This window comes from Sciurus vulgaris (genome assembly GCF_902686455.1).
Source record: "Sciurus vulgaris genome assembly, chromosome: 3".
Lineage (NCBI taxonomy): Eukaryota > Metazoa > Chordata > Mammalia > Rodentia > Sciuridae > Sciurus > Sciurus vulgaris.
The window spans coordinates 52,714,661-52,737,941 of record NC_136463.1 but is presented as its reverse complement, the minus strand read 5'-3'; the positions used below and the strand labels follow the sequence as shown (position 1 = coordinate 52,737,941).

The 23,281-nt window shown below is 51.6% G+C and overlaps 2 protein-coding genes across 3 annotated transcripts in view; one reads left to right on the top strand and one right to left on the bottom strand.

Moving 5' to 3' along the window:
* NTN1 (netrin 1) overlaps window positions 1-13,663 on the top strand; it is a 180,864-nt gene extending 167,201 nt beyond the window's left edge. For both annotated transcript variants that reach the window (XM_079134367.1, XM_079134366.1), the window contains exon 7: window positions 9,489-13,663. In XM_079134367.1, the coding sequence (XP_078990493.1) occupies window positions 9,489-9,817 (329 nt within the window). In that variant the 3' untranslated portion in view covers window positions 9,818-13,663. The remainder of the gene's footprint in view (window positions 1-9,488) is intronic.
* A 5,351-nt stretch (window positions 13,664-19,014) lies between these two features.
* Window positions 19,015-23,281, bottom strand: part of STX8 (syntaxin 8) — a 273,652-nt gene continuing 269,385 nt past the window's right edge. The window contains 1 exon segment of the mRNA XM_079134369.1: window positions 19,015-19,187. Coding sequence (XP_078990495.1) covers window positions 19,120-19,187 — 68 coding nt within the window. The 3' untranslated portion in view covers window positions 19,015-19,119.

Sequence of the window (23,281 nt, the reverse complement as noted above, 5' to 3'; positions counted from 1 at the left end):
GCCAAGGAGAAGGTCGAGTGGGACCTGTGGTCCATGGAAGACAGGATTTATTCTTCGCAAGTGTTTCACAACTCTTGGCGACTTCTGAGGAAAGCCTCGCCTTGGAGGTGCTGTTTGTGTGACTCCTCAGAGCAAGTGTGCTTGCGTGTGTGTAAAAGTGTGTTCAGCACCACTCTTGCATTCCCTTGAACCGGCTCAGACACAGGCAGACCACATCCCCATTGGAGTTACCTGCCCAGAGACACCTTCACCTGGAGGCTGGGGCTCCAGAGGCTTCGGCCATTGGAGGTCAGTATTCCTCCTCAGGCCAGCCACGAGGGGCTTCCTGGCTCTCTCCTGCCCCTCTCCCTTCCTTCCTCCTTATACTATCTTGTCCCGCTGCCCCTTGGGCAAAGCTTCCCCTGCCTGGTCCCCATGCACCTCCTCACATTTGCATGACCTCCCCCATCTCGTGTGGCTGCTCACAGGCACCACAACAAACCACACACACACACACACACACACACACACACACTCCATCATGGCAGTGCATAGCCCATGGCAGTGTGGGTCCCTCACGTCCCTTGCTACTCCACAATGCTCCCTCTGCACCCATTTGTTGAGCACCTGCTCTGTGCCCTGTGCTCTCCTGGGTGCTGAGCTCACAGATCTGCTTAATACCCAGTCTTGGTCCTCTGGGAGTTCACAGATGCACAGATGAGAGCCACAGAAGGGTGGACATATGGCCTGGTCACAGCCTAAATGGGCCTACGCAAAGCATGGCGCAGCCTCTGGAGGGGATCAGGAGGAAAGGCTTCTGGAGGAGGGAGCCTGGGAGCCGGTGTTCACTGGGCCAAGCAGAGAGAGAAGCCTCCCAGCACAGACGCTCCCTCGGGCCGGTGAGATTAGAGAGTTGTGCATGCGGGGTTCTGGGTGCGAGGGGGCACCTAGGGAAGCTGGAGAGAGAGGCCAGCGTCAGCCTCCTCAGCCACAGAATCCACCCTGACCCCATGAAGGTGGCTCCTGGGCCCCTGGTGTCTGCCTCGGGTGGCCTGGGTGCTTCCCCTGGCGGCTTCCTTCCCCTGAGTATGCAAACAGAGCGGCGGGGGGCAGACAGACAGTTCACATTCTGAAAGGTGAGATCATCTCGCTTTTGCCAGTTCCTGGAAAAATGATTCGTTCCCAGAAATGTTTATTAGTCACCCCTTTTGTTGAAAGACATCTTGGCACCACTAGGTGGAAAATCAAAAAGTTTTCACAACATGATCGTCTTGAGCCTTCCTCCCGAGAGCCCACAGGATGATCTTGAAGGATGCTGCTCGAGGGGGAAGCGCCGTTGGCATCTGTGGGGAGAAGCTGGGTCTCCGAGGCCCTGTGTCTGTGTGTGTGTATGTGCTGGTGTGGCCGAAGCGGCCTGGCACGGGGGCAGGGTTCTGACTGATATCAGGTACCCCATGGGAAGAGCCGCCCAGCAGGCAGTGGAGGTCAATGTGGAAAAGAGGCTGGTGGTGGAGGGGACTGTGGATTATGTGGAGCTTGTGTGGACTGAAGAGTGTGGCATTGGTGGCAGTGCTGTTACAGTGGAGGTGCTGGATAGTAGACAGAGCCCAGCTCTTGCCTAGTGACTTAGACTGGCAAAGCGATGAGCCATGTGGTAGGAGGGTCTCACAACTCAGACTTCTTCCTTCCAACTAGCCCTAGGGACGTGGGGTCTCCTGGATGCTGGCCTCTCTCCCTCACGAGTGCCCTGTCCTTCCTTCCGTTCATTGACCTTGGGGTCAGTACCTACTCCTGACCAGGTGCTGTCCTTTGAAGTGCAGAGAATTGGACAGGTTGTGAATGCCATCATGGAGATGAAATTAGCGCCTCTGCAGCATGGAGTGACTTCTGGGGAGAGGGCACAGATATTAGAGGAGCACCCAGGGGCTACCCCCACAAAGGCAGGACCCTAGCTGAGGGCCGGGGGCAGCTGGCAGAGGGCCGTCTCCCCTGAGCATAGTCCCCAGGTTCAGAGAACAGGTCACAGACCAGCCAGCAGCATGTGGCCTGGTGTCTCAGAGGCTCACTGACCCCTCCCCAGGGTCACTGGCCCCCTGGGGATCCTCTGATTTCCCCAGCCAGATGTGACCTCCCCCCCAAGAGTGCCAGCCCCATATGGAGACCAGATGTGGAGCTGGGTGCATGTGAGTCAGCCTGAGGTCATGGAATGTGGGTGACCACTGTGTTGGGCAGGGAGGGCCAGACAGCCCCAGTGACAACTGGACAGAAAAGCCCCTGAGCCCACAACCCCCTCCCCACTTCTTGGGAGCCTAGTGTGGGCTGAATGCTATGTTGCTGGGGGCTCTGAGCCCATCCCAGCCCAGAGCTGGCCTCCCACCCCTGGGTGAGAGTGCCAAGAGGGGAGAGGCAGAAACCCCGGGTCTGATTAGCAGTGCCGGGTCCTAGTCCACCATGTTCCCTGGAGCGTCCTCTCATCTCACATTCCTCCTCTTCTCTGATACCCTGCTTTCAGGAAGAAGGGGTGGTCAGGGGTGGCTTGAAGAGGCCAAGGAGGCCATCTGGTGAGTGGTATTTCTTCCCATATTACAGACAGGGATGCTGAGGCTTAGAATGGGGTCTGGGTGGGGATCTGTCCAGCATGCCCAGGACGTTGGTACAATGTTGGGTTGAGGGACACCAGCCAGGCACCGCCTGTCTTCTCCCATCTCCCCATGGCTCTGTCTCCCTGATCACAGAATGCTTCTCCCTTCAGTGCTGAGCAGCGGGGGGTGGGTAGGTTACCCCACCCTACCCCACCCCACCCTACCCGGGGAGCGAGCCCTGGATTAGGAGGCTGTCAGGCGGTTTCCATTTCTCCTCACGGGGTGAAGGTGGTAGCCTTGAGCGCCCTTCCTAGGCTGCAGGCTCTTTCCCTCTTGGGCTGAAGGGGCCGTCCACTGTGATAAACGGTGTCCCAGTTGGGGCCAGGCAGGGACCAGCTCCCCTCCTGCAAAGCAGGCTGGCCAGTCCCCTGCTCTCTTTTTGCTTGTGAGCCTGTGGGTAGTGGCACTGGCCAGGCCAGAGTTCACCTCTCAGGGAACGGGGCTGATACCGCCCTGTGAGTCTGGCTCTCCAATTCTCAAACCTCTTTGATGTTCCCTCCTTGAGGGATCCCTGGAAAACCAGATTCTCTCTGACACCCAGCCCCTTTCTCTTCCCAAGGAGAAAGCCCAATTCCAGGACCTGGCAGGGGACACAGGCAATATCCACACAGCTTTTACTTCTGAGACTAGGAGGCCTGCCCTTACTTCTTTGGTTGAGGGGGGCAGACCTTCAGCCATTCCTAAGTTGGGTGTCCCTCTCTTGTCCAAGGTCTAACGCAGGGCTTTGAGGGCACATGATAGGGGAGGACAGGCAGCTCTGGGAGACCCAAGGCTGTGACTGGGATCTGCTGTGGTGATCCTTCACTTCAGTGACGAAAACTACCCAGGGCTGCTTTGACACCTAGCCTCCCAGCAGGGACCTGCTGCTTCTCTGGACAGATGGGCCCTGGGAACAAAGCTTGGCTAGACCAGGAAGTGTGGTCAGAGCTGCATTTTATGAAAGCAGCTGCGGCTCATGACTTGTCTTCTGTACTGAGAGATTTACGGGGCTGCATGGTTTTAATGGTTTCTGTGGGGTTAGTGTCCTCCCCCACTCATCCTGGCCACTGGTTTTGGGCAGATGGGTGACAAGCCTTCCCAAGCTAGCCCCACCCAACAGGCTGGGCTGGGAAGCAAGGGTCGACCACCCAAGCCTCCTTGGGAGGGGCAGCTACTCGGAGACCCCTGGAGGCCCACCTGGACAGCCCATAAATCTAGGAGACCTCTGAGCGGCAGGAAGCCTCCCCACGGAGGTATCCCATGCACTCAGGCCTTGTCGGGGAAAGGGGGGCAGCCAGCAGCCACTCCTTTCCCCCACGGTCCGTCCAGCAGGTGGTTTAGCCAGAGCTGGGCCCTTTCCTCTAAGGATCAGTTCCCAGCGGGCATGTGACTGAGCAGCATCTTTCTTGTCCATGCAGCTTGGCCTTGGACTCGGCCCAGGTCAGGAGTGTTCATCTTAGCCAGAGTTTCCCCAAACCTCAGAGGCATTGGTTAGCTCCAGGGTGGTGGCAATGCCAGGTTTGGAAGGCCTGGAGCTCACAGGCCCTGGACTGGAGCCGGGAAGGGAGGGAAGCAGGTTTTTGAGTGACCTGGGGCTCTGGGCAGAGGGCAGGGCTGCCATGGGGCAGCAAGTCCCCCGCTTTGGAGGAATTCAAGTACAGGCTGTGACTTGGAGCTCCCTACTTCTCAAGTTGCCTTTGATGTCGTGGAATTTCCCCAATGCTGGGACTCTAGGGAGGTCGAGGCATCCTCTGCTTCCAACACGTGGAAGGACATGTTGGTGCCTTGCACTGCAGCCAGGGGTGGGGAAGGCAGCAAGTTGAATTCTGCCCCCACTTTGTCTAAAAGGGAAGCAGCTCAAGGCACCCCGCCTGCCCTGGGCCTATTTCCTAGCCACCCCTTTCTCAGCCAGGAGCAGCACAAGCTGCCCTTCAAGTCTGGCTCCCCGTGAGCCCAGCCCTTAGCCTCCTTCTCATGCCCTGGGGCCACAGCAGGGCCTCTGCTAAGGGACAGAGTAAAGGAGTACCTCTGCTAGCCAGAGCGACAGGCCTGAATTAGGGCCCAGGAGTCCTTGTGATATGCTCTGCCCTGGTGGCTGAGGAAGCCCTTCCTGTGAACCCCCAACTTGCTGAGGGAGCAGCTTGACCCCTGGCCCAGACTATGGAGGCCAACTCTGGCTCTCGAGTCTGCCCGCCCTCTCTCCTTGCTCTTCCTCGGCCTCTCCTCCCACCTGCAGTGCTGCTTCTTCCCCTGGGCCTGCAGTCAGCCCAACCGGTCAGCTTCTTCAGCCTAAAGGGTTCCAGATCCAACTTACCAGCCCTGATTTTGTCTGTGCCACAGAAAAGCATACCAGCTCACTAACAGCAGTTGCTAGAGCGGAGCCCTTATTTTATTTTTTGGAGGATACCAGGGATTGGACTCAGAGGCACTCAACCAGTAAGCCACATTCCTATTTTGTATTTTAAATTTAGAGACAGGGTCTCCCTGAGTTGCTTAGTGCCTCACTTCTGCTGAGGTTGGCTTTGAACCCACGATCCTCCTGTCTTAGCCTCCTGGGCCACTGGGATTACAGGTGTGTGCCACTATGCCTTTGAGCTCTTATGTCATGTGGTGAACCAGGACTTGGAGCAGGGGAGGGGAGATCTGCAGTCCTCAGATAGAGCCATTTCTTGTTTATAGTGGGGCCAGAAAAACCAGCCAGTGGGGGTCCCTGCCAGCATCTGCCTCAGGACTCTTCCTGTCTCCACTGCCTTATGGCTCTGCCCACTTCCTGTCAGCTAGCCCTCACTGAGGAGCAGTCTCACATCTCCCTCGGCTGATTTCGTGGTCTGCCTTCCTGAGGTTCATCTCATCTCACCTTTCTGATCAGAGGGTGGGGGCTCCTCACCAGAGGTGCTGGTCTTGTTGAGGACAACTTTTAGGACATCAGTGAAAAGATAGTGGGAGGCCAAGGCTGATGGCCTGTGGAGTTTCACTGTGTGTCTTAGCCCATTAGGGCTGCCATAACAAAATTAATTAGACTGGGTAATTATAAACCATAGAAATTTATTGCTCATAATCCTGAGGCTGGGAGGTCCCAGATCAAGGTGCCAGCAGAGTCGTTATCTGGTGAGGGCTTGCTCTCTGCTTCAAAGACGTCACCTCGTTGCCAGGCCTCATGTGGTAGGAGGGATGGGGCATCACTCGATCCTCTTTTATAAGGGCACTAACCCTGCCCATGAGGGTGGAGCCTTATAACTTAGTCACTTCCCAGTGACCCACCTTTTAATACTCACGTTGGATATTAGGTTCCAACATAGGGATTTGGGAGGGACACTGACATGAAGAGTGGGGTATACGAAGCCATGGGCCTGGGATGGGCAGAGCTGCCTGAAACTCACAGTGCCCAGTCCTCTGGATGGGTAATGTCATAGTAATATCTTTTTTGATGGGGACCCTAGGCTCATGCAGCTCAATGACCCTGGCTACTCCCTGCTCTGAACTAGCTGGTTGGGGTGGCAGCACCCTGGTGGTGTGCCATGTGGCTGTGAGGGTGCGTGTGGAGCAGGTCTGCTTGAGGTCACCCTTGCAATGTGTATTTTGAATATTTTCAGTGGTGTGTGCACTGCGGGGACTTGGCCCGTGCACCGCGTGTGCAGCTCATACTTGGTGGGCTGTGTAATGTGCAGAGGCGTTGCCAAGGGCAGCGGAAATGTGGAGTTTTTCCAGCATAATCACATGAATCCTACCACCACCCTCCCCTGCCCCTGAGCCTGTGCTGTCTCACCCTACAGTTGGGGCAGCTCCCACTCAGGGAGTAGCTGGGATCTGCTAGGGGCGGAAGGAGGACAGAGGCCAGTGACCAGCATCCATTGCTCTCTGTGGATTCTTGAGGATAGTGAGGTGTCCTCAGGCCTTGGTCCTCAGTGTTAAACATGTCCTTCAGGCCCTTCAGGTCTTGTCTGGAGAGTGCGGGGTAGGGGGGCGTGCTTTGGATGCCCTGCTGGGTTTTCTAGGACACTTAATGGTGGGAGAGAGCAGCTCAGAGGCCGGGGAGGGGAGATCTTGTCAGCCTTCAGCTCTGAAAGGCAGCGTGCTTGCAGGTCTTCCAGGAAGTAAGAACCCCCCACCCCCTGCACCAGTCCAAGGCTAGACCTTGTCCAGCTGGCCCTTCCTCTGGCCTCCCCTCAGCAAAGTTGCCTGCCCTGGTCTGAGGCCCAACACCCAGAGTCCTTGAAATTCATTCATTCTTAGGCTGCCAGAACAAGGTGCCACACACTGAGTGACAAACAACAGATTATTTTCTCAAGATTCAAGGTATCAGCAGAGCTGTTTTCTTCTGAGGCCTTGCTCCTTGGTTTGTAGATGGCCGCCTTCATGTAGTGTCCTCAGGTGGTTTTCCCTGTATCTGTGCCCTGAACTCTTACAAGAATACCAGTCATATTGGATCAGGGCCCACCCTCATGACCTCATCTTAATTACATTTGTAAGGACCCGGTCTCCAAGTGTAGTCACTCTCTGAAGGACAGGAACAGGGCTTCAATGAACTGGTGGTGTGCATAATTCAGCCCATATCACCAGTTGATCGGGGCCTGGGATCAGAACTGCATCTTTTAGGGGCCCCAGGCAAAGCTGCCTCTGCAGCATCCTGGTTGGGCCAGCCCAGCCCAGCCCATTCCTGGTGGGAGGACACTGTGGCCAGGCCAGAGGTCTGAGGTGCCATGCAGGGAAATAGCCATATCCCTAGGGAGGCTCATTCTGTATTCAGCTCAGTCCTGGTGAGAGGAAACCGGGGCTCTTAGGGACGTCGGGGATGGCTCCCCCATTGCTTAGCTGAGGGGCACTCAGTTGCCACGGTGACCTTCGTCTGCACAGTCAAATACACACAGCCCAGCCACTTGTCTGTGATGGAGGGCTCCCCCAACCCCCACCCTCAGAGTTCACACTGAGTGTTGAGAACCTTGGTGACAAAAACATGGAAACGGTTGCCATGGCAGCTATTCTTTGGAGCCCTCAGACTGGAGTGCAAAGTTCAGGATGCCCAGGAACAACTGAAATGAAAATATGGGAAAATCTGCCACTTCCCTCCTTCCAGGAGTGTTGAACTGGATGGCATTTGGTGCTCCCCTGTACCCAGCCATCCTTGCCCCTCCCCATTCCCCTGGGCCAAGTGTGGGCATGGGACAGGAGTTGGGAGGTCCCCTGGGAGCAAAGGTAGCTGAATGGTCTCCCAAGACCCTGAGAGAAGTCAGCCAGTGTGGGAGGCTAGGCAGACCTCTGGGTGGGCCCCGCTGCCTGCAGCCGTCAATGGGAAGGTGATGAACGCTGGGCCTTCCCTGGGGATGTGCTCTCGTGGTTGCTGGAGCCGGAGCCAGAGCCTGCCTGTGTCTTACTTTCTTTGAATTATTGCCCTTTCTCAGGAGGGTTCAAGTGCAGTCAGTGGCCAGGGTTATCTAAAGCCTGGCCCAAGAGACAGACTCTTCTGTTCAGTGGGATGAAGCTCAGCAAGGGAAAGTGGGGACAAGGAAGTTGGCCAAGTTTCCCTGGCAGGAAGGCAAGTACAGCTGAGGGCTTCTCCAAGCACCCTGGAACAGGAAACGCGATCCACAGGGCTCCTCAGGGTTATTTGGGAAACAGTTCCACATGTTTGGTAGAAAAGTCCTGCAACGAGGAAACCCCTTGACTTGGTTTAACCTGGTGCTTCACAAACTTGAGCAAAGTTTTCCTCTTTTGTTTTTTCATTGTCTATAAATAAAGTTTTATTGGGACATGGCTTTGTTCATTTGTGTATTGCCTATGGCTGCTTTAAAAATTTTTTTTAGTTCTAATTAGTTATACATGACAGTTGAATGCATTTTGACACATCATACATAAATGGAGTATAACATCTCATTCTTCTGGTTGTACATAATATGGAATTTTTTTAAAAAAGCATTTCCTCCTATTTCTAAAATAGCTCTTATTGTCCTGCAGAAGTAACATCTATAACCATGCACTAGGGCACTGATGCTTCATGTCTAGTGGCTCATCAGCATCAGTGCCCCCTGGAAATATGTGGAAAATGGGTTTTCTGGGGCCCCACCTACCTCTGATCAGTCATAAACTTGGGAGGACATAGCGTGTGATTTTGGAAGCCATTGAGGGGATTCTGAAGCAAACTCCCGCTTAACCCCTGTATCAGGTAACTGGGAGGAAGAATGGCCTGAGGAACTTGAGAGACTCAGAGGAATGGAGGAAGGCAGCCTAGCAGGGATAGTGGCACAGAAGGTGGGTGTTACCAGGACTCAGGACTCTAGAAAAGGCACTTTCCTATGGTTGCCCAAAAGCAGATTATCTTTAGTATTAGGTATTGGGACCCCATGATGTTCTGCTGAGACTTTTGAGAAATCAAAGCTACATGATCCAGGGTGTCATGAGGCTTGGTGTTAAGTGATTGTGGCCTTTGGAGGTGCAGACCTAGGAGGAGGATTCCTCCAGCCTGTGGGGAGTGGCCTGCACTGTCACTGAGGGCCCTGCTCTGGGCAGATGGACCTTGTCCAGAGTGCTGGGGCCATAGTAATTTCTCGGAGGCTTCCCCTGGCCTTGCTAGACATAGGACCAAAGCAATGGCCAAGAGGGGACCTATCCCCATAGGCAGTCTTGGATGGTACCTTCAAAATAGGCAGGAGGTCAGGCTTGGAGCAGTGGCCTTGGCCAGGTATCAGTAGGTGGGGTCAGGATCAGTTTTACTACCTGCCCATTGTCCCTTGGAGTATCCTTTACAATCATTTCCCAGCTCTGGGTCTCCGTTTCCTTTTCTCCAGGTTCTTGGAGAGGGAGGAGCAGGTAGGACCCACCTGGCCCCAGAAGCTGGGAACTTTGGCTGCACTTCCTGCCATGGCCCACCGGCCTGCCTGTGCTTTTTTGCAGCTGTCCAGATCCACATTCTGAAGGCAGACAAGGCAGGGGACTGGTGGAAGTTCACGGTGAACATCATCTCCGTGTACAAGCAAGGCACCAGCCGCATCCGCCGTGGTGACCAGAGCCTGTGGATCCGCTCGCGTGACATCGCCTGCAAGTGCCCCAAAATCAAGCCCCTCAAGAAGTACCTACTACTGGGCAATGCCGAGGACTCACCCGACCAGAGTGGCATCGTGGCGGACAAGAGTAGCCTGGTGATCCAGTGGCGGGACACGTGGGCGCGGCGGCTGCGCAAGTTCCAGCAGCGTGAGAAGAAGGGCAAGTGCAAGAAGGCCTAACGCTGAAGCGGCAGCGCGCTGGGCTGGGGACCGCGGGGCGCCAAGGCCCGGCCAAGCGTGAGCTGAGCACGTGCAGCTGGCAGCTGCCGTGGTGGACTTGGCCAGGGAGGGCTTTCCCAGGAGGGGGGAGGGTGGGGGCAGGGCTGCAGCGGGGGCGGGGCCCTCAGTGGCCCCTCCCCCAGCCCCGCCCTATGCACCCCTAGCGGGAGCCACGTGCATGCACACTCAGGGCAGGGTGCGCAGCAGGCCAGGCCCTGGAGAAATGAGGACCAGACAGACGTAGCTACCTCACAGGGCTCCTTCCAGAGCAGAGATGCGCTTCCCTAGGGCTAGGAGGGGTCACCATGGAGGGGCTGGGGTCATCCTGCCCTGGGGCCTGAGGGGCAGCACAGAATGGCACAGGTGGGGCCGCAGACGCATGTCGTTGTTGGTAATGGAGAAGGGAGCGTGAGGAGAACTGAGATTTCCGGCGAGCAGCCTGGGCAGAGGCCCTGAGCAAGCCCAACCAAACCACCACCAGAAACACAAAAGACAAAACCTCCTCATTTCTCCCTGACCCTTTGCTGTCTAGGAATTCCCACAGGACTCCTAGCTGTGAAAACCTGGGCCCCATCTGAAGGGCAGGGATGGCACGGGGGGAGGGGGAAGCAGCCTGTCTAGCCAGCATTCTTCATGGGGCCTCTGGTCTCCACGGCCACCTGCTGGGTTGGTCCTGGGGTGGGATGGGGATTGGGGCCATTCACCATATGTAGGGAGAAAAGGCCCCTGCTGGTGCCTGCCCTGCCTGGCCAGGGGCTGGTGCAGGGTTCTGGCCCATCCAGAGGGTAGCGGGCCCAAGGACCCCCTTGAGAAGCCCAAGCCGGGTGGTCACTGCCTCCTGCTGGAGCTGCCTGGGGGAGGAGGCAGTGCAAATGAAAAACCTCCCAGAGAGTTTCCTTTTTGGAAACTTGGAACCAGCCCCTTTTATGACATTTTCCAGGGGAGGGAGAAGGAGCACTGGCTGAGTTTACAGCAATGACACTATTTGTGTAATGACATCAGCTCCCACAAGGCCCCTCAGCAGTGTCAACAGCTGGAGAGGGCCTGGATGGGCATGCCGGCTGCAAAGGCAGTTGGGCTGGGCTTGGGGGATAGGGCTTGCTTGAGTCAGGACATGGCTTATTGGCTCAGCCAAAGTGCCCAAGTCATAGGCACCAGGGCCAGGAATGGCCTGTTCCTGGGCACCTGTTGGCAACAACCACTTCCTGCTCTGCCTGCACTGTTGGTTCCTAAGGGAAGAGACGAGGCTACTAGGCTAAGAAGCCTGCAGTGGCTACCGCAGGTGGCTCTGGGCTGCCCGCACAGCTGTCTTGGTCTAACCTGGACAGTGCTTCACCTCCTTTCTGACTGTCCTCTTTTTGTAGACCCCTGTGCCTTCCACTGGGCCCAGCCCTCCTTCCCAAAGCCTCCTAGAGACTGTCCTCAAGTAGGCAGCCCCAGACTTTTGGGTCTGGTTGCCTCCTATGCTCTGGGGCCTCTCGGCTCCTTGCCTTCCTGAGCTCTGCACTGCCCTGGGGCTTCTGGCCCCCATCCTCACCCTGAGCAACGGGATGAGTGGCCTGGCTCCCCTCTCAGTCAGGAAATTGGTTTTATTTTCCCTGCCAGAGGCTGGCTGCTCAACATGGCCATAGCAAGGATGAAGCTCGCTTCCTTGGTGATTTGGCTTCCCTTTCCTTCCACTGCTTCTGCCCGCATCACCACTGCCATTTACTGAGCACCTGCTGTGTGCCAGGCACTTTACCTTCATGTTCCCAGCCTGTCCTCATGACAACCCCCTGGAACAGGGTCTCTTGCCTCCATTTTCACCAACAGGGAAACTGGCATGTGTGTGACCAAAGTCACACAGCAAACATGTGGCAGCACTGGGACTCAGATTCCAGAACCAGGCTTTCTGACCATGGGCTGTGCTGCCCCTGGCTACTCTCTACCCTGCAACTTCCCCAGCTGTCCCTGAAGCAGGCTGTGAGGGGCACCCAAGGCCCTAGCAGCTGCCTCTGGAAGACCTCAGTGTAGCCTACAGAAGAGGACAGGTGACAGGTACAGTGACATTTTCAGAGGAGTGGTGAGTAAAGCAGGGAATGAGGACAGCCTCAGGAAGCCCCAGCAAGGCAGTCTTCAGCTCCCCCATGGTTCTAGAAAGGTGGTTTTTCCTGCTCCAAGTGCAGGAGGGATTCCAGGAGAGACTGGCAGAGGCACCTCCAGGCCAGGGAGAAGGTAGAACTGCCCTGGGAAAGGGCGTTTGGCTTCCCTGCATCTCAGTTCCACAGCTGGGGGGCAAGGACCTCTCCAGGCACTGTGGTCCAGCAGGGGCTGATGAGTGCCGCTAGCAGGAGGCACCGTGTTCCCAGGAAGTTGTTTTTGTCTTCACCAGCACAGCTTCCCCGCTGCCCAGAGGGCTATGGCAGCCCCACCTGCATCCCACCCGGGCTAAGTCTCTTGCACTAGTGGTCCTAGGCCTGTTCGGCAATGGAACCAGATGCCTGCCAAGCAAGGCAGCTTGCTGAAAGTCCAACCAGTGTCGCCCCCCAGCTCAGCCACCATCTTCCCCAGGGCCTAGGCCATCCACCCAGTGGCCTAGCCCTTGGGGACTATGTCAGGGTGACCAGATCAGAAACAAGGACACCATTGGAATTGCATCATTTGTCGCAGGCTGCCTTCCTAGCTCACGGACCCAGCCAGAACCCAGTCCATCACTACTCTGTCTCTGACCTCCACAGAGGGGACTCAGCTTCAGGACAGCATCCGTCTTCCACCCCATCCCAAACCCAGGGAGGAGAGGGAAATAGGAATTGAGGTGTTCCAGTTTGTACAGTTAGGAAGGGATGTAAAATGGACCTAGACTCGAAGAGTGTATTAACCAGAATCGTGATATGTAGGTGTTTGAAGAAAAACATACCAGGTTAGTCCTTATTTTGTTCTTAAAAGAGCTTCCCCAATGGTCCTTTTTTTTAACCAGGTGGGTGGTCTGGTCCTGAGAGCTGCCTGCTTTCCTGACACTGTGGAAGGGGAAAGGTAATGGGGCTGTCCCTCCCCTGCCCAGTGTACCTGCAAGCTGTGTATGGCCTTTGTCCTCAGCTTCTGTCCTTGCAAGGTGGAGCAGGAGGTGACAACCTTAGGTTTCCTTGAACAGGAGGGACACCTGGAGTGAAAGCCCAGAGACTCTGCCTCCATAGTTAGCATGCAGGAGATGGGTACAGACTTCCTTGGAACTGCCCAGGTTGGAATGAGACTGAAATCAAGGAGAGACCCTTAGGGACTAGGAAATGGTTCCTTTAGGGTCTCAACACTTAAAGGACCCCCCTCCCCACAAATTCCCAGAGCCAAGAGCATGGACAAATTAGACTCATGGATGGGCCACTGGACCACAGTTCATGGACACATACTCTCATGGGCTGCAGCCATGCCATACCCCAGGGGTATCAAAACTGACCTTTTGGGGCCTTGCCCCTGCCCAGAACAAGCCAGCCCTCCTCCTTGTGTCATTGGACATCCCTTCCCTACTCCCAAATGCACTTCCCACTCTTCCTCAACTCCCTCCTGTGTTGCGGATTTCTGTTCACTCAGAATTGTAAATGTTTAGTTGTGACCATGACATATTGTTTGGGTCAGTGTTCCTTTCCAATGCATACTAATATATTATGGTTATTATATATGAATATATTTAATGACATGGAAAGAGTTGTGGATTTTTTTAAAGCTTTTTTTTTTTTTTTGTTAGAGCTGTAATGGACCCAGATGGAACTTGTAACGTGGGCCCCACATGATAGAACTAAATTCAGATATCATTAAATAAACTCTTGTATACTGTTCTGTCTCCCATTCTTTCTTGGTGGCCTGAGTTATGGGTGGTGGGCATGTGGGCAGGCAGGAAAAGGATGGAATCTTCTGACAACTTAAGGAATATGGCCTTTTGCCCCAGAACTCCCCAGCAAGACAGCCCAGGGGCTTTAAAAAAAAAAAAAAAAAAAGCCCTAAATATTGAAAAAAGGCAGTTTGCTTAGAAAGTTCTGGGGGCTTCCTGGCTGTGAACACTATTGAGCTAAAAAGCCTCTCATATGCAATGGTCTGTTTATGTCCCCAAGTTCCCACCCCTGGGATGGATCCTTGCCACTTCCTGGAACCCCTGGATGGGGAGGAACCCAGGGTATGGAGAAAAGGGGGTTCTCTCTCATGTACCTATATATAGCAGTGGGGTGGGGAGCCACCTTTGTCCTTACCTGTTTGATTCAGAACCTGCAAATCCTCTGTCTTTTACATATTCAGTTTTTTCTATTCAAAACCAAGTAGAGACTCAAAAGGAACTAGACAGTACTGGTGAAACTCAAGAAATTTTGCAACAGACTCTTTCCAGCCATTGCTGAAGGCTTCATGCAGAGCAGAGACTGGGCCGATGCCAGCACCATGCAGCCACCAGGAGCTGAGCTCACTGGGTTTCAGAGAGGCTATATTTAAACTTCCACATGGTTGTGATCTCTTTATTAAATAAACAATCCAGCCATTAGGAACATGTTGTGTTGCCATGCAAAGTGGAGCTGATCAGCACCAGGAAGCTATAACTTCTGCACCCGCTGTTTTGAAGACAAGGCTTAGCCACCAACCTGATCTGGCCCCTCAGCAACAGGGGTTCTAGCGGTTCTTCCTGCAAAGGCACAGGAAGCTGACCTTTGCTGTGAGGTGAGCTGGCTGGAGGTGCCATTGTCCACTGCTCCTGAAGACACCACTACAGCCAACCTCAGGGATCTGCAGGCTTCAAGGACCAGGAGCTATATTCTAAGCCAGGGCCAGTAGGCACATGCACTCAAGTGTCGCAATCTTAGGAGTGAGTCCCTGTTGACAGTGCCTGATGGTGGTGCAGACAAGAGGTGGACTTCAATGCCTGGACAGGTCAAGGAGTCTCAGCTTTGGTCATTTTAGGTCAAAGATCCAGTTCTCAAGAACTTTCATGATGTGCCTTTTTTCTGTCCATAAAGTTGTCTGCTCAGTGTGCTATGTCTCTTTGGGGCTCCATGACAGCCAGGACCTGGGCTGCCATCTGCAGCCCCAGGCCCAAGCCTGCAGGAAGCACACTGTTGATCAGAGATACATTAGAATGGGGACCATGATCAGCCCTGCTGCCTCTCAGGGCCCTCTGCTCTGGTTGGAGAGATGAGGCAACGTCTATGCAACTCACCCAAAACAGGAAATATGCTGGTTTGCTGTGAAGCACTGGCCCAGGACAATCGGAAAAGCCCATTTTAGAGACTAGAATGCTAAATGAAGTGAAAGGAAGCTGAGTGGTCCTCATCAGGGACCAGGGCCAGTTCAGTCCAAAGCCCAGAGGGCTGCCAGTGACAGATCTGTCTGGCTGTCCAAGCAGCAGTTGGGGAGGTTCATATGTTCCTGAGGCCCTCTCTGCCTTCATCCCTGCGTCTCCCAGGGACAGTGTCTGGCATGGGGATGCCCACTCATGGCAGACACACCCCTCAGTCTCAGATTTCGTTAACAGTCATCTCTTTCCGTTCTTTTTTTAAGACTAAATAAAGACAAAATAAAGACATATAAGAAATGCGCCAAGAAAAACGGGGAGTGAAAGGAAGAAAGAGCCAGTGAGAAACACAGTATATAGACGGATTAACTTGTTGCTTTATCAAACTGGAGACTTGGTGGGACAGCGAGTCATTTCTGGAAAGAGGTCAAGGCCTTTTGTTACTGGCGTGGAATTGGGAGGAAGTCTGTGAAATTGTACAATTAGAGGAAAGAGTAGTTTGGGCCCACTTTTCAAATAAGGGGAGAAAGCCCTTTAAGATCAGCAGGGCTAGGTTTGAAAATCCAAGTAGGTAAGAGATCTTTAGTCTGTGCAAAAAGCTGCCAGTGTAACTCTGAACCCAAGGAGAAGGAAACAGGACTGTAAGGCGGCAGAGGCACACTTCTACACCAGGAGGGAAGAGGCAGCTCTGTGGCTGGCTGCTGGCAGTTCTCTTTGACAGGTCAGGGGAGAGCCAGATGGACAGTTCTGGAAGCTGAAGGGCAGTCAGGAATTTTGCAGCAGCCCCACGGAAGGAAAGTTCTTGGGATCTGAGCTTAGGAGAGAGCACCGTCCCAGGCAGGCTGATTGGCTGCAGGCAGCAGAGAAAAGAAGGGCAAGGGCTTTTCAAAATCTCCAGAGGCCAGGTGGAGGCTGTGATCCCAACACTGAAGGCCTTCAGAGAAGCAGACGGTCCTGGACTGATGACAGCTGAGGTTTAGTACAGTTATCAATAATCCCAAAGTTTAAATGGAATGGAAGTACCAGCTATACCCAGGTATCTGGATTTCTTTATATGGTATTCAGACTTAAAATGCTTATAATTAATAATCAGCTAAGTTAAACAATTCTTAGGCTGTTATCTTAAATAAAGTTTATTTTCACTAAAAAGCACCCGAGGTGCTGGGTGCTCTGGCCCTGGATTGCCACTCTTCTTTATGCTCAGGGTGAGGGCTGACGCCTCAACCAATCAATCTCACAGCCTTTGCTTCAGGTCACCTGGGAATGTGTTCTTGACACTTTGGCAGGAGGTAGGGGGAACTATGCTTTGCAAACCATGCTGGAAAATGCTACTTTTATGTGAGTCACATTACTCTAGGGTGGGTTTTAGACAACAGGTCCCAAAAGTGTTGCATCTCAATCACCTTGCCACTTCTAGCCTGGTAAGAGCAGGTGTCTCACATGAGAAATTCATGCCCTGAAGAAAGCTAAAGGAGCTGGTCTCCCTTTGTGGAATGTCCCTAGCCTCTACAGTCTGTATTGCTCAAGGTCTGAATGGAAGATCCTCGCACTTTAATTTCCCAGGAACATTTCTTCTGCCCTCCCAAAACTGTGGATCCAGAGAAGTGAAGTAACTGGTCCAGGGTCACACAGCTAGCAACACTGGGGCTGGGCCTAGAGCCCATTCAGCCAAAAGAACAGAAGCTGCTGTGTGCAGACATCAGCTCAGTGTTTTGCTTGAAAAGGCCTTTCAGTGTGACTGAGCCAGGACTCCATGGCTCTGGTTCAAAGACACCCCACGAGTTGCCGGGACTCCGTGCTGAGCAAGTCAAGAGGAGGTGAGAAAGTCAAATAGACTGTCAATGCCTCCTTTCCCGAGTCCCAAAGTGGGGGCAGGGGGGTAAAGGAGATGCTGTTTGTGCAGATTTGGGGTTTCACACAGACTGGAAGACATGGATTCCTGTTCTTCCATTGGGTGATCCATTAGCAACCACCCCACCCTGACAAGGAAATACATCCTGGGGCATGTTACCATCCCAAAGCCCTTGGCCTGGGGTCCAGTAGGACCCTCTCCTGGAACACACCCATGGAAACAAGCCTACTCTTTCTCTCCTCCCCTTCACTGTCTGTCCCTGAAGCATGGCCCATGCTCATGGCCATCCCCCTCCTCCTCTTGGCCCCTTGCCAGCTCCCGTGTGGACACCTCCCAGTCACTCTGATAGGTCTTCTCCAAGGGCCGTGGCCTCCTCAGGAAGTCAGTAGGCACCAAGGTCCAAACTGACAAGAGAGTGTTTTCCTGGCTGGCTCCCTCTCACATTGTCACACGTTTGCCCTGCTGTACTAGGTTGAAAGCAGGACTCGGTGACCATCTGGCCCACTCGGTTCAGCTGAGTTAGAGGAAGAATCCTTTCCTCAGCTGAGTCAAGTGAAACTCTGTGCTTCCGTGCGACTCAGGGCTCATGGCAGCCCCACCAGGTGGTAGGGGGATCTTGTCTCCTTTTTCTAGATGAGGACATGGAGGCATAGAAAAGAACCTATCTGTGGTCACAGAGCTGGTGAGGAGTGCGATCATCCTGGTGCTGTTCACTGCATATTCAGGCTGCCTTCCAAAACCTTCCAAATCCCCTGGGGTGCAGTTGGACCAAAAAACTAGTTCTGGCCAGTGAGTTGAAAGAAGAGGTGATGGGTTCACTTGTGGACTGAACACTTCATTGCCAGAGTCCCCTTTTCCTCTGCCAGAGGGACCTCTGTGGCTGTCCCATTGGCCTGGGATCTGAAGCAAGAAGATGTGGTCAGAGCTGAGCAGGTGTCTATTCCCAGCTCTTCCCTGCACATCTGGAATCTGTGGTCTCAAGATCCCAGGAAATAACATCATGCCAGACTGCACCATGGCACTTTTCCTGGTGTCTGTCTCTGTCCAGAGGGGGACACAGGTCACATTCTCCTAAGGAAGTTCACAGGAGAACCCCCCACCAGTCCCTACCACAGGTTCATTCCCTCCTCAGAGATTTCATGTGCTTTGGCAGCTGCTGTGAAATTGACCCTAATTCTTTCTTCTTCTGCCATGGAGGCAAAGTAAGGCCAGCGGCTCATCCTGCTTTGCACACAGGGAGGAGAGGGCACAATGCTTGGTCTTCTGTGTCCTAACTCAGTCATCCTGAGGGCCTGGTATCTTCACAGGCTGACCCCCACATCCTGTCTTTCTGAGAAATGTATACAAGTCCAGGCTCTGTGATACCCACACACGTGCTCTTAGAGCCAGCGCAGGAGTCAGATGGAGGCAGCGCTCTCCGACTCCACCAGCACGACTTTCTACAAACCCTACACAGTACTTTACCACCTGAGCGCCCTGTTCTAACCCTCAAGTAACAGACTGGATTCTGGCTGCTTAGGAAGATGTTTCAACATTGAAAAGTGAGTTCATTATCACCGAGGAAATGAAAAAGAAGGTGGTTTCAGGGATGAAGGCAGTTACAAAAGTAGAATCTAGCAGGACCACTCTAAGCAGAAGCAGTTAGTGCCACTAAGCGTGTTGAACCCTGAGGGGTGTCTTATGTGGGACAGGGTAATGGGCGTCTGCTTGGCCACCCCTTCTGCATGATCCTAGTCTCACTCCAGCCTCACTGCCTGGACACACTAGACACACAACTGTCTGCTTGTTTCCTGCAGGGGATGTAACATCCCTAAGCAGACCAGGCATCAAGGTCACAAACTGCTTACGAATTTGGCATCTCCCAGGATGCCCAGCACACTGTGGGGTGGTTGGAATCCATTAGCAGTCATGGGGAAGTCAGGAAGGGACTACCTGTGGGACCCACTGGCTAGCATCAAAAAGACCAAGTTCAAAACCAGAAGGGCCACTCTGGGCCAGCGTTCTAGGTGGCTCTCAAGCTGCTGAGCTATGTGCCTTTACTGAGGCAACACACACCAGAAGTTCAGAGCTGTGGGGAGTTTATTGAGAGGTTTTGTGTACCAAAAGGGTGCAGGGCTTCCATTCCATCATTGTCTGGTGTCACGGCGGGTGGTCCCTTTATTGCTATCAGTTGGTTGGCCAGACTGCAACAACCACAATAGCCACGAGCAGCAATAAAATCACCATTATCATCCCTGAAAAACAGAAGAAGAACATGCTTCTTTTAATGATTCAGAAAAGCAGTGCACATTCTATGAAGTATCTGCAAAAAGGGCAGCGGACATAGTTATGGCTTTGCAGGCTGGTAGATGCTGGCTCCAGGGGACCTGGAAACAGCCTTTGTCACCTGGAGAGTTGTGCCAGCACTCCTGACTGTAAGACTGAGAGGCCAGCAAGGAGGCAGTGCATACTGAGGCTCCAGTTCTGTGGCCACTTGGACCACAAGGTCAGTGGAGAGAGTTGAAGGAGTCCACCCTTGTTACCCAAGTGCATTTTGTGGTGATGAAGCACTGATAAGCAAAGGACTGAAGAGTTTACAAAGAAATATCCTATAATCCATTTTCTCCACAACCCACTTCACTTTGTCTTCCTGAGTATAAAACACATCCCTCATCTGTAAAAAGTGTACCCAGCAGAGTGAAATTTTCTGTCTATATTTCTTGGATTCATATTTTTTAGTTTTATTTCCTAACACTTTTGGCTGGAGACCGTGAAGGGCCCTCCCAATCAGTCTACCCCAAATCTAGTTCTGCCCACCAGCCTTGCCCCACCTCCTCAGGGCCAGGCAACTGGGCGTACTATTGCCCATTCCCTCACTGCACACTGCTGACACGGACCTGAGAGACACAGGTTGCTTCATTCAGTGAGCTCACTGACTTCCACAGTCACTTGCCTGGTATTTAATTCCGAGAGCTTACTGCGTACCAGGTGCCACAGGTGACCTGGTATAGCCTAAAAGAACCAGGCAGGGCTACTACAGAGCAAGCATCAAGAAAAGTCTGCTAATCCAAGACTCCCAGATAACTGAAAGTCCAAGGGGAAGTAAGGAGCAGATGAGGAAAAGTACATGAAGATGTTTTATAAAGTAACAAGGTGGGCCAAACACAAAAGGTTATTTGGCCATCAGGATGGCTCACGGAAGATTAAGATCCTGGTTCAAATATCAGACAGGCCAGGTGTTGTGTGCATGCCTGTAATCCCAGGGATTCAGGAGGTTGAGGCAAGAGGATTGCATTTCAAGGCCAGTCTTGGCAACCGAGACCCTGTCTCAAAATTAAAATGGCTGGGGATGTAGCTCAGTGGTACAGCAGCCCTGAGTTCAATTCCCAGTACCAAACAAACAAGACATAGCTCAGTGGTTTAGCACTTGCTTAACATGCACAAAGCCCTCAGTTCAAACCCCAGCACTGCAGAAAAACAAACACGGTTGGTTCCATAGCTTAGCTAATGTGAGCTGAGCTGCTGTAAACACTGATGTGGCTGCATCACTGTAGGATCTGATTTTAAGTCCTTGGGTATAAACTGAGGAGTGGAATGACTGGGTCAAATGGTGGTTCCATTCCAAGTTTTTTAAGGAATCTCCATACTGCTTTCCAGAGTGGTTGCACCAATTTACAGTCCCACCTGCAATGTAGGAGTGTACCTTTGTCTCCACATCCTTGCCAATATTTATTGTTGCTTGTGTTCTTGATAATTGCCATTTGGACTAGAGTGAGATGAAATCTTAGTGCAGTTTTGATTTGTAGTTCTCTGATTGCTAAAGATGTTGAACATTTTTTCATATATTTGTTGATCAATTGTATATTTTCTGTGAAGTGTCTGTTCAGTTCCTTAGTTCATTCATTGATAGGGTTATTTATTTATTTATTTATTTTGGTATTAAGTTTCTTGAGTTTTTTAGAGGGGTACTGGGAATTGAACTCAGGGGCACTCAACCACTAGGCCACATCCCCAGTCCTGTTTTGTATTTTATTTAGAGACAGGGTCTCATTGAGTTGCTTAGCACCTTGCTTTTGCTGAGGCTGGCTTTGATCCTCCTGCCTCAGCCTCCCAAGCCATTGTGATTACAGGCGTCTACCACCACACCTGGCTTTTTTGAGTTCTTTATATATCCTGGAGATTAGTGCTCTATCTGATGTGCATGTGGTAAAGATTTTCTCCCACTCTGTAAGCTCTCTTCACGTTACTGATTGTTTCCTTTGCTGAGAAGAAGCTTTTTAATTTGAATCCATCCCATTTATTGATTCTTGATTTTATTTCTTGTGCTTTAGGAGTTGTGTTAGGAAGTCAGGTCCTAAGTTGACATGATGATGATTTGGGCCTGCTTTTTCTTCTATTAGGCACAGGGTCTCTGGTCTAATTCCTAGGTCCTTGATCCACATGGAGTTGAGTTTTGTGCAGGGTGAGAAGGGTTTAATTCCATTTTGCTATATATGAATTTCCAGTTTTTCCAGCACTATTTGTTGAAGAAGCTATCTTTTCTCCAATGTATGTTTTTGGTGCCTCTGTCTAGCATGAGACAACTGTATTTATGTGGGTCTGTCTCTGTGTCTTCTATTCTGTAGACCATTGGTCTACATGTCTATTTTGGTGCCAATACCATGCTGTTTTTGTTACTATAGCTCTGTAGTATACATTTAAGGTATATATACACAATGGAATATTACTCACCCTTAAAGAAGAATGAAATTATGGCATCTGCAGGTAAGTGGATGGAGTTGGAGAATATCATGGTAAGTTAAATAAGTCAATCCCAAAAAACTAAAGGCCAAATGTTTTCTCTGATATGGGGATGCTAATCCATAATGGGGGTGGGGGTGGCTAGGGAAGAATGGAGGAGCTTTGGATTGAGCAAAGGGGAGTAAGGGGTGGGGGCGTGAGGGTGGGGAGGATAGTGGATGTACATGCATGATTGCACGAGTGGTGTGAGTGTATCATCTACAGCCAGAGAAATGAGAAGCTATGTTCCATTTGTGTACAATGAGTTGAAATGCATTCTGTTGTCATGTATAATTAATTAGAATAAAAAATTTTTAAATTTTTTAAAAATTAAAAAATAAAAACCAAACAAACAAGCCCCCCAAATTTCAAACAAACAAAACTTCCAGAAAGGTCAGGATCCAAACAGTCCAATTCCTTATTTCTATAGGAGACCACAGGTTGCATGCAAGCCACCACCACATCATTGATCTTAATAACTAAAGATGTACTCTAGGTAACCAAGGGCTATATCTGGCTATTTACACTGAAATTAATTAAAACTAAATAAAGTTAAAAATTCTTTTTTTTTTTTTTTTAGTTGCCCTAACCATGTATCAAGGGCTCAACAGTTTCATGTGGCTAGCAACTGCTGTGTTGGACAGAGACAATAAAGAACATAAAGAACATTTCCACCATTGTAGAAGGTCTTACTGTACAGTACTGACATAAGCACTGCCATAGGGGATGGGTTTTATTTTATCTCCTGCTGTGTCCCCAGTATCTACAACAACAGCTGGACATATCACACAATCATATTTGTTGAATAAATGAATGCACAGCTACTCAAAGTCATTCATTCATTCATTCACTATACAGGGGCGAGTGACCACTGAGCTCCATCCCCAGCTCTTTTCATTTTTCATTTTGAGACAAGGTCTCACTAAGTTGCTGAGGGTTTCGCTGAGTGCTGAGGCTGACCTCAAACTTATGATCTTCCTGCGTCAGCCTCCTGAGTTGCTGGGATTATAAGCATGTGCCACTTTGCCCAGCCTATTCAAAAGTCTTTTAAACATTCATTCTATACTTGGGTTGTTTCTTTTCCTTTTTTTTTTTTTTTTTTTTTGGTGCTGGGGATTGAACCCAGGGCCTTGTGTTTGCAAGGCAAGCACTCTACCAACTGAGCTATATCGCCAGCCCTTACTTGGGTAGTTTCTTACATGGGGGTGTTCAGCTTTTCCTTCCTCTTGGGTCAGTTTTGTTAAATTACATGTTTCTGGGAAATTGCCCATTTTCCCCTGCGTTTTCAAAATGACTACCATAGAACCATTCACTATATTCTCTTCTGAACTCATATCTGTGTTCTCTTCATTTCTGATGCTGCTTATTTGTGAATGCTCCTTTTTCTCAGACCAGCTTTGCCATAAGTGTTTCTCTTTCCATTAATCTCTTCTGAGAACCAGTTTTGACTCTGATCATCTGTTTCCTCATTTTCTGTTTTGTTATTTCTGTTTTTATTTCGCTAATACTATCCTTTCTTTGGATTTACTCAGTCTTTCTCTAACTTCTTGAATTGAAAATTAACTCACTC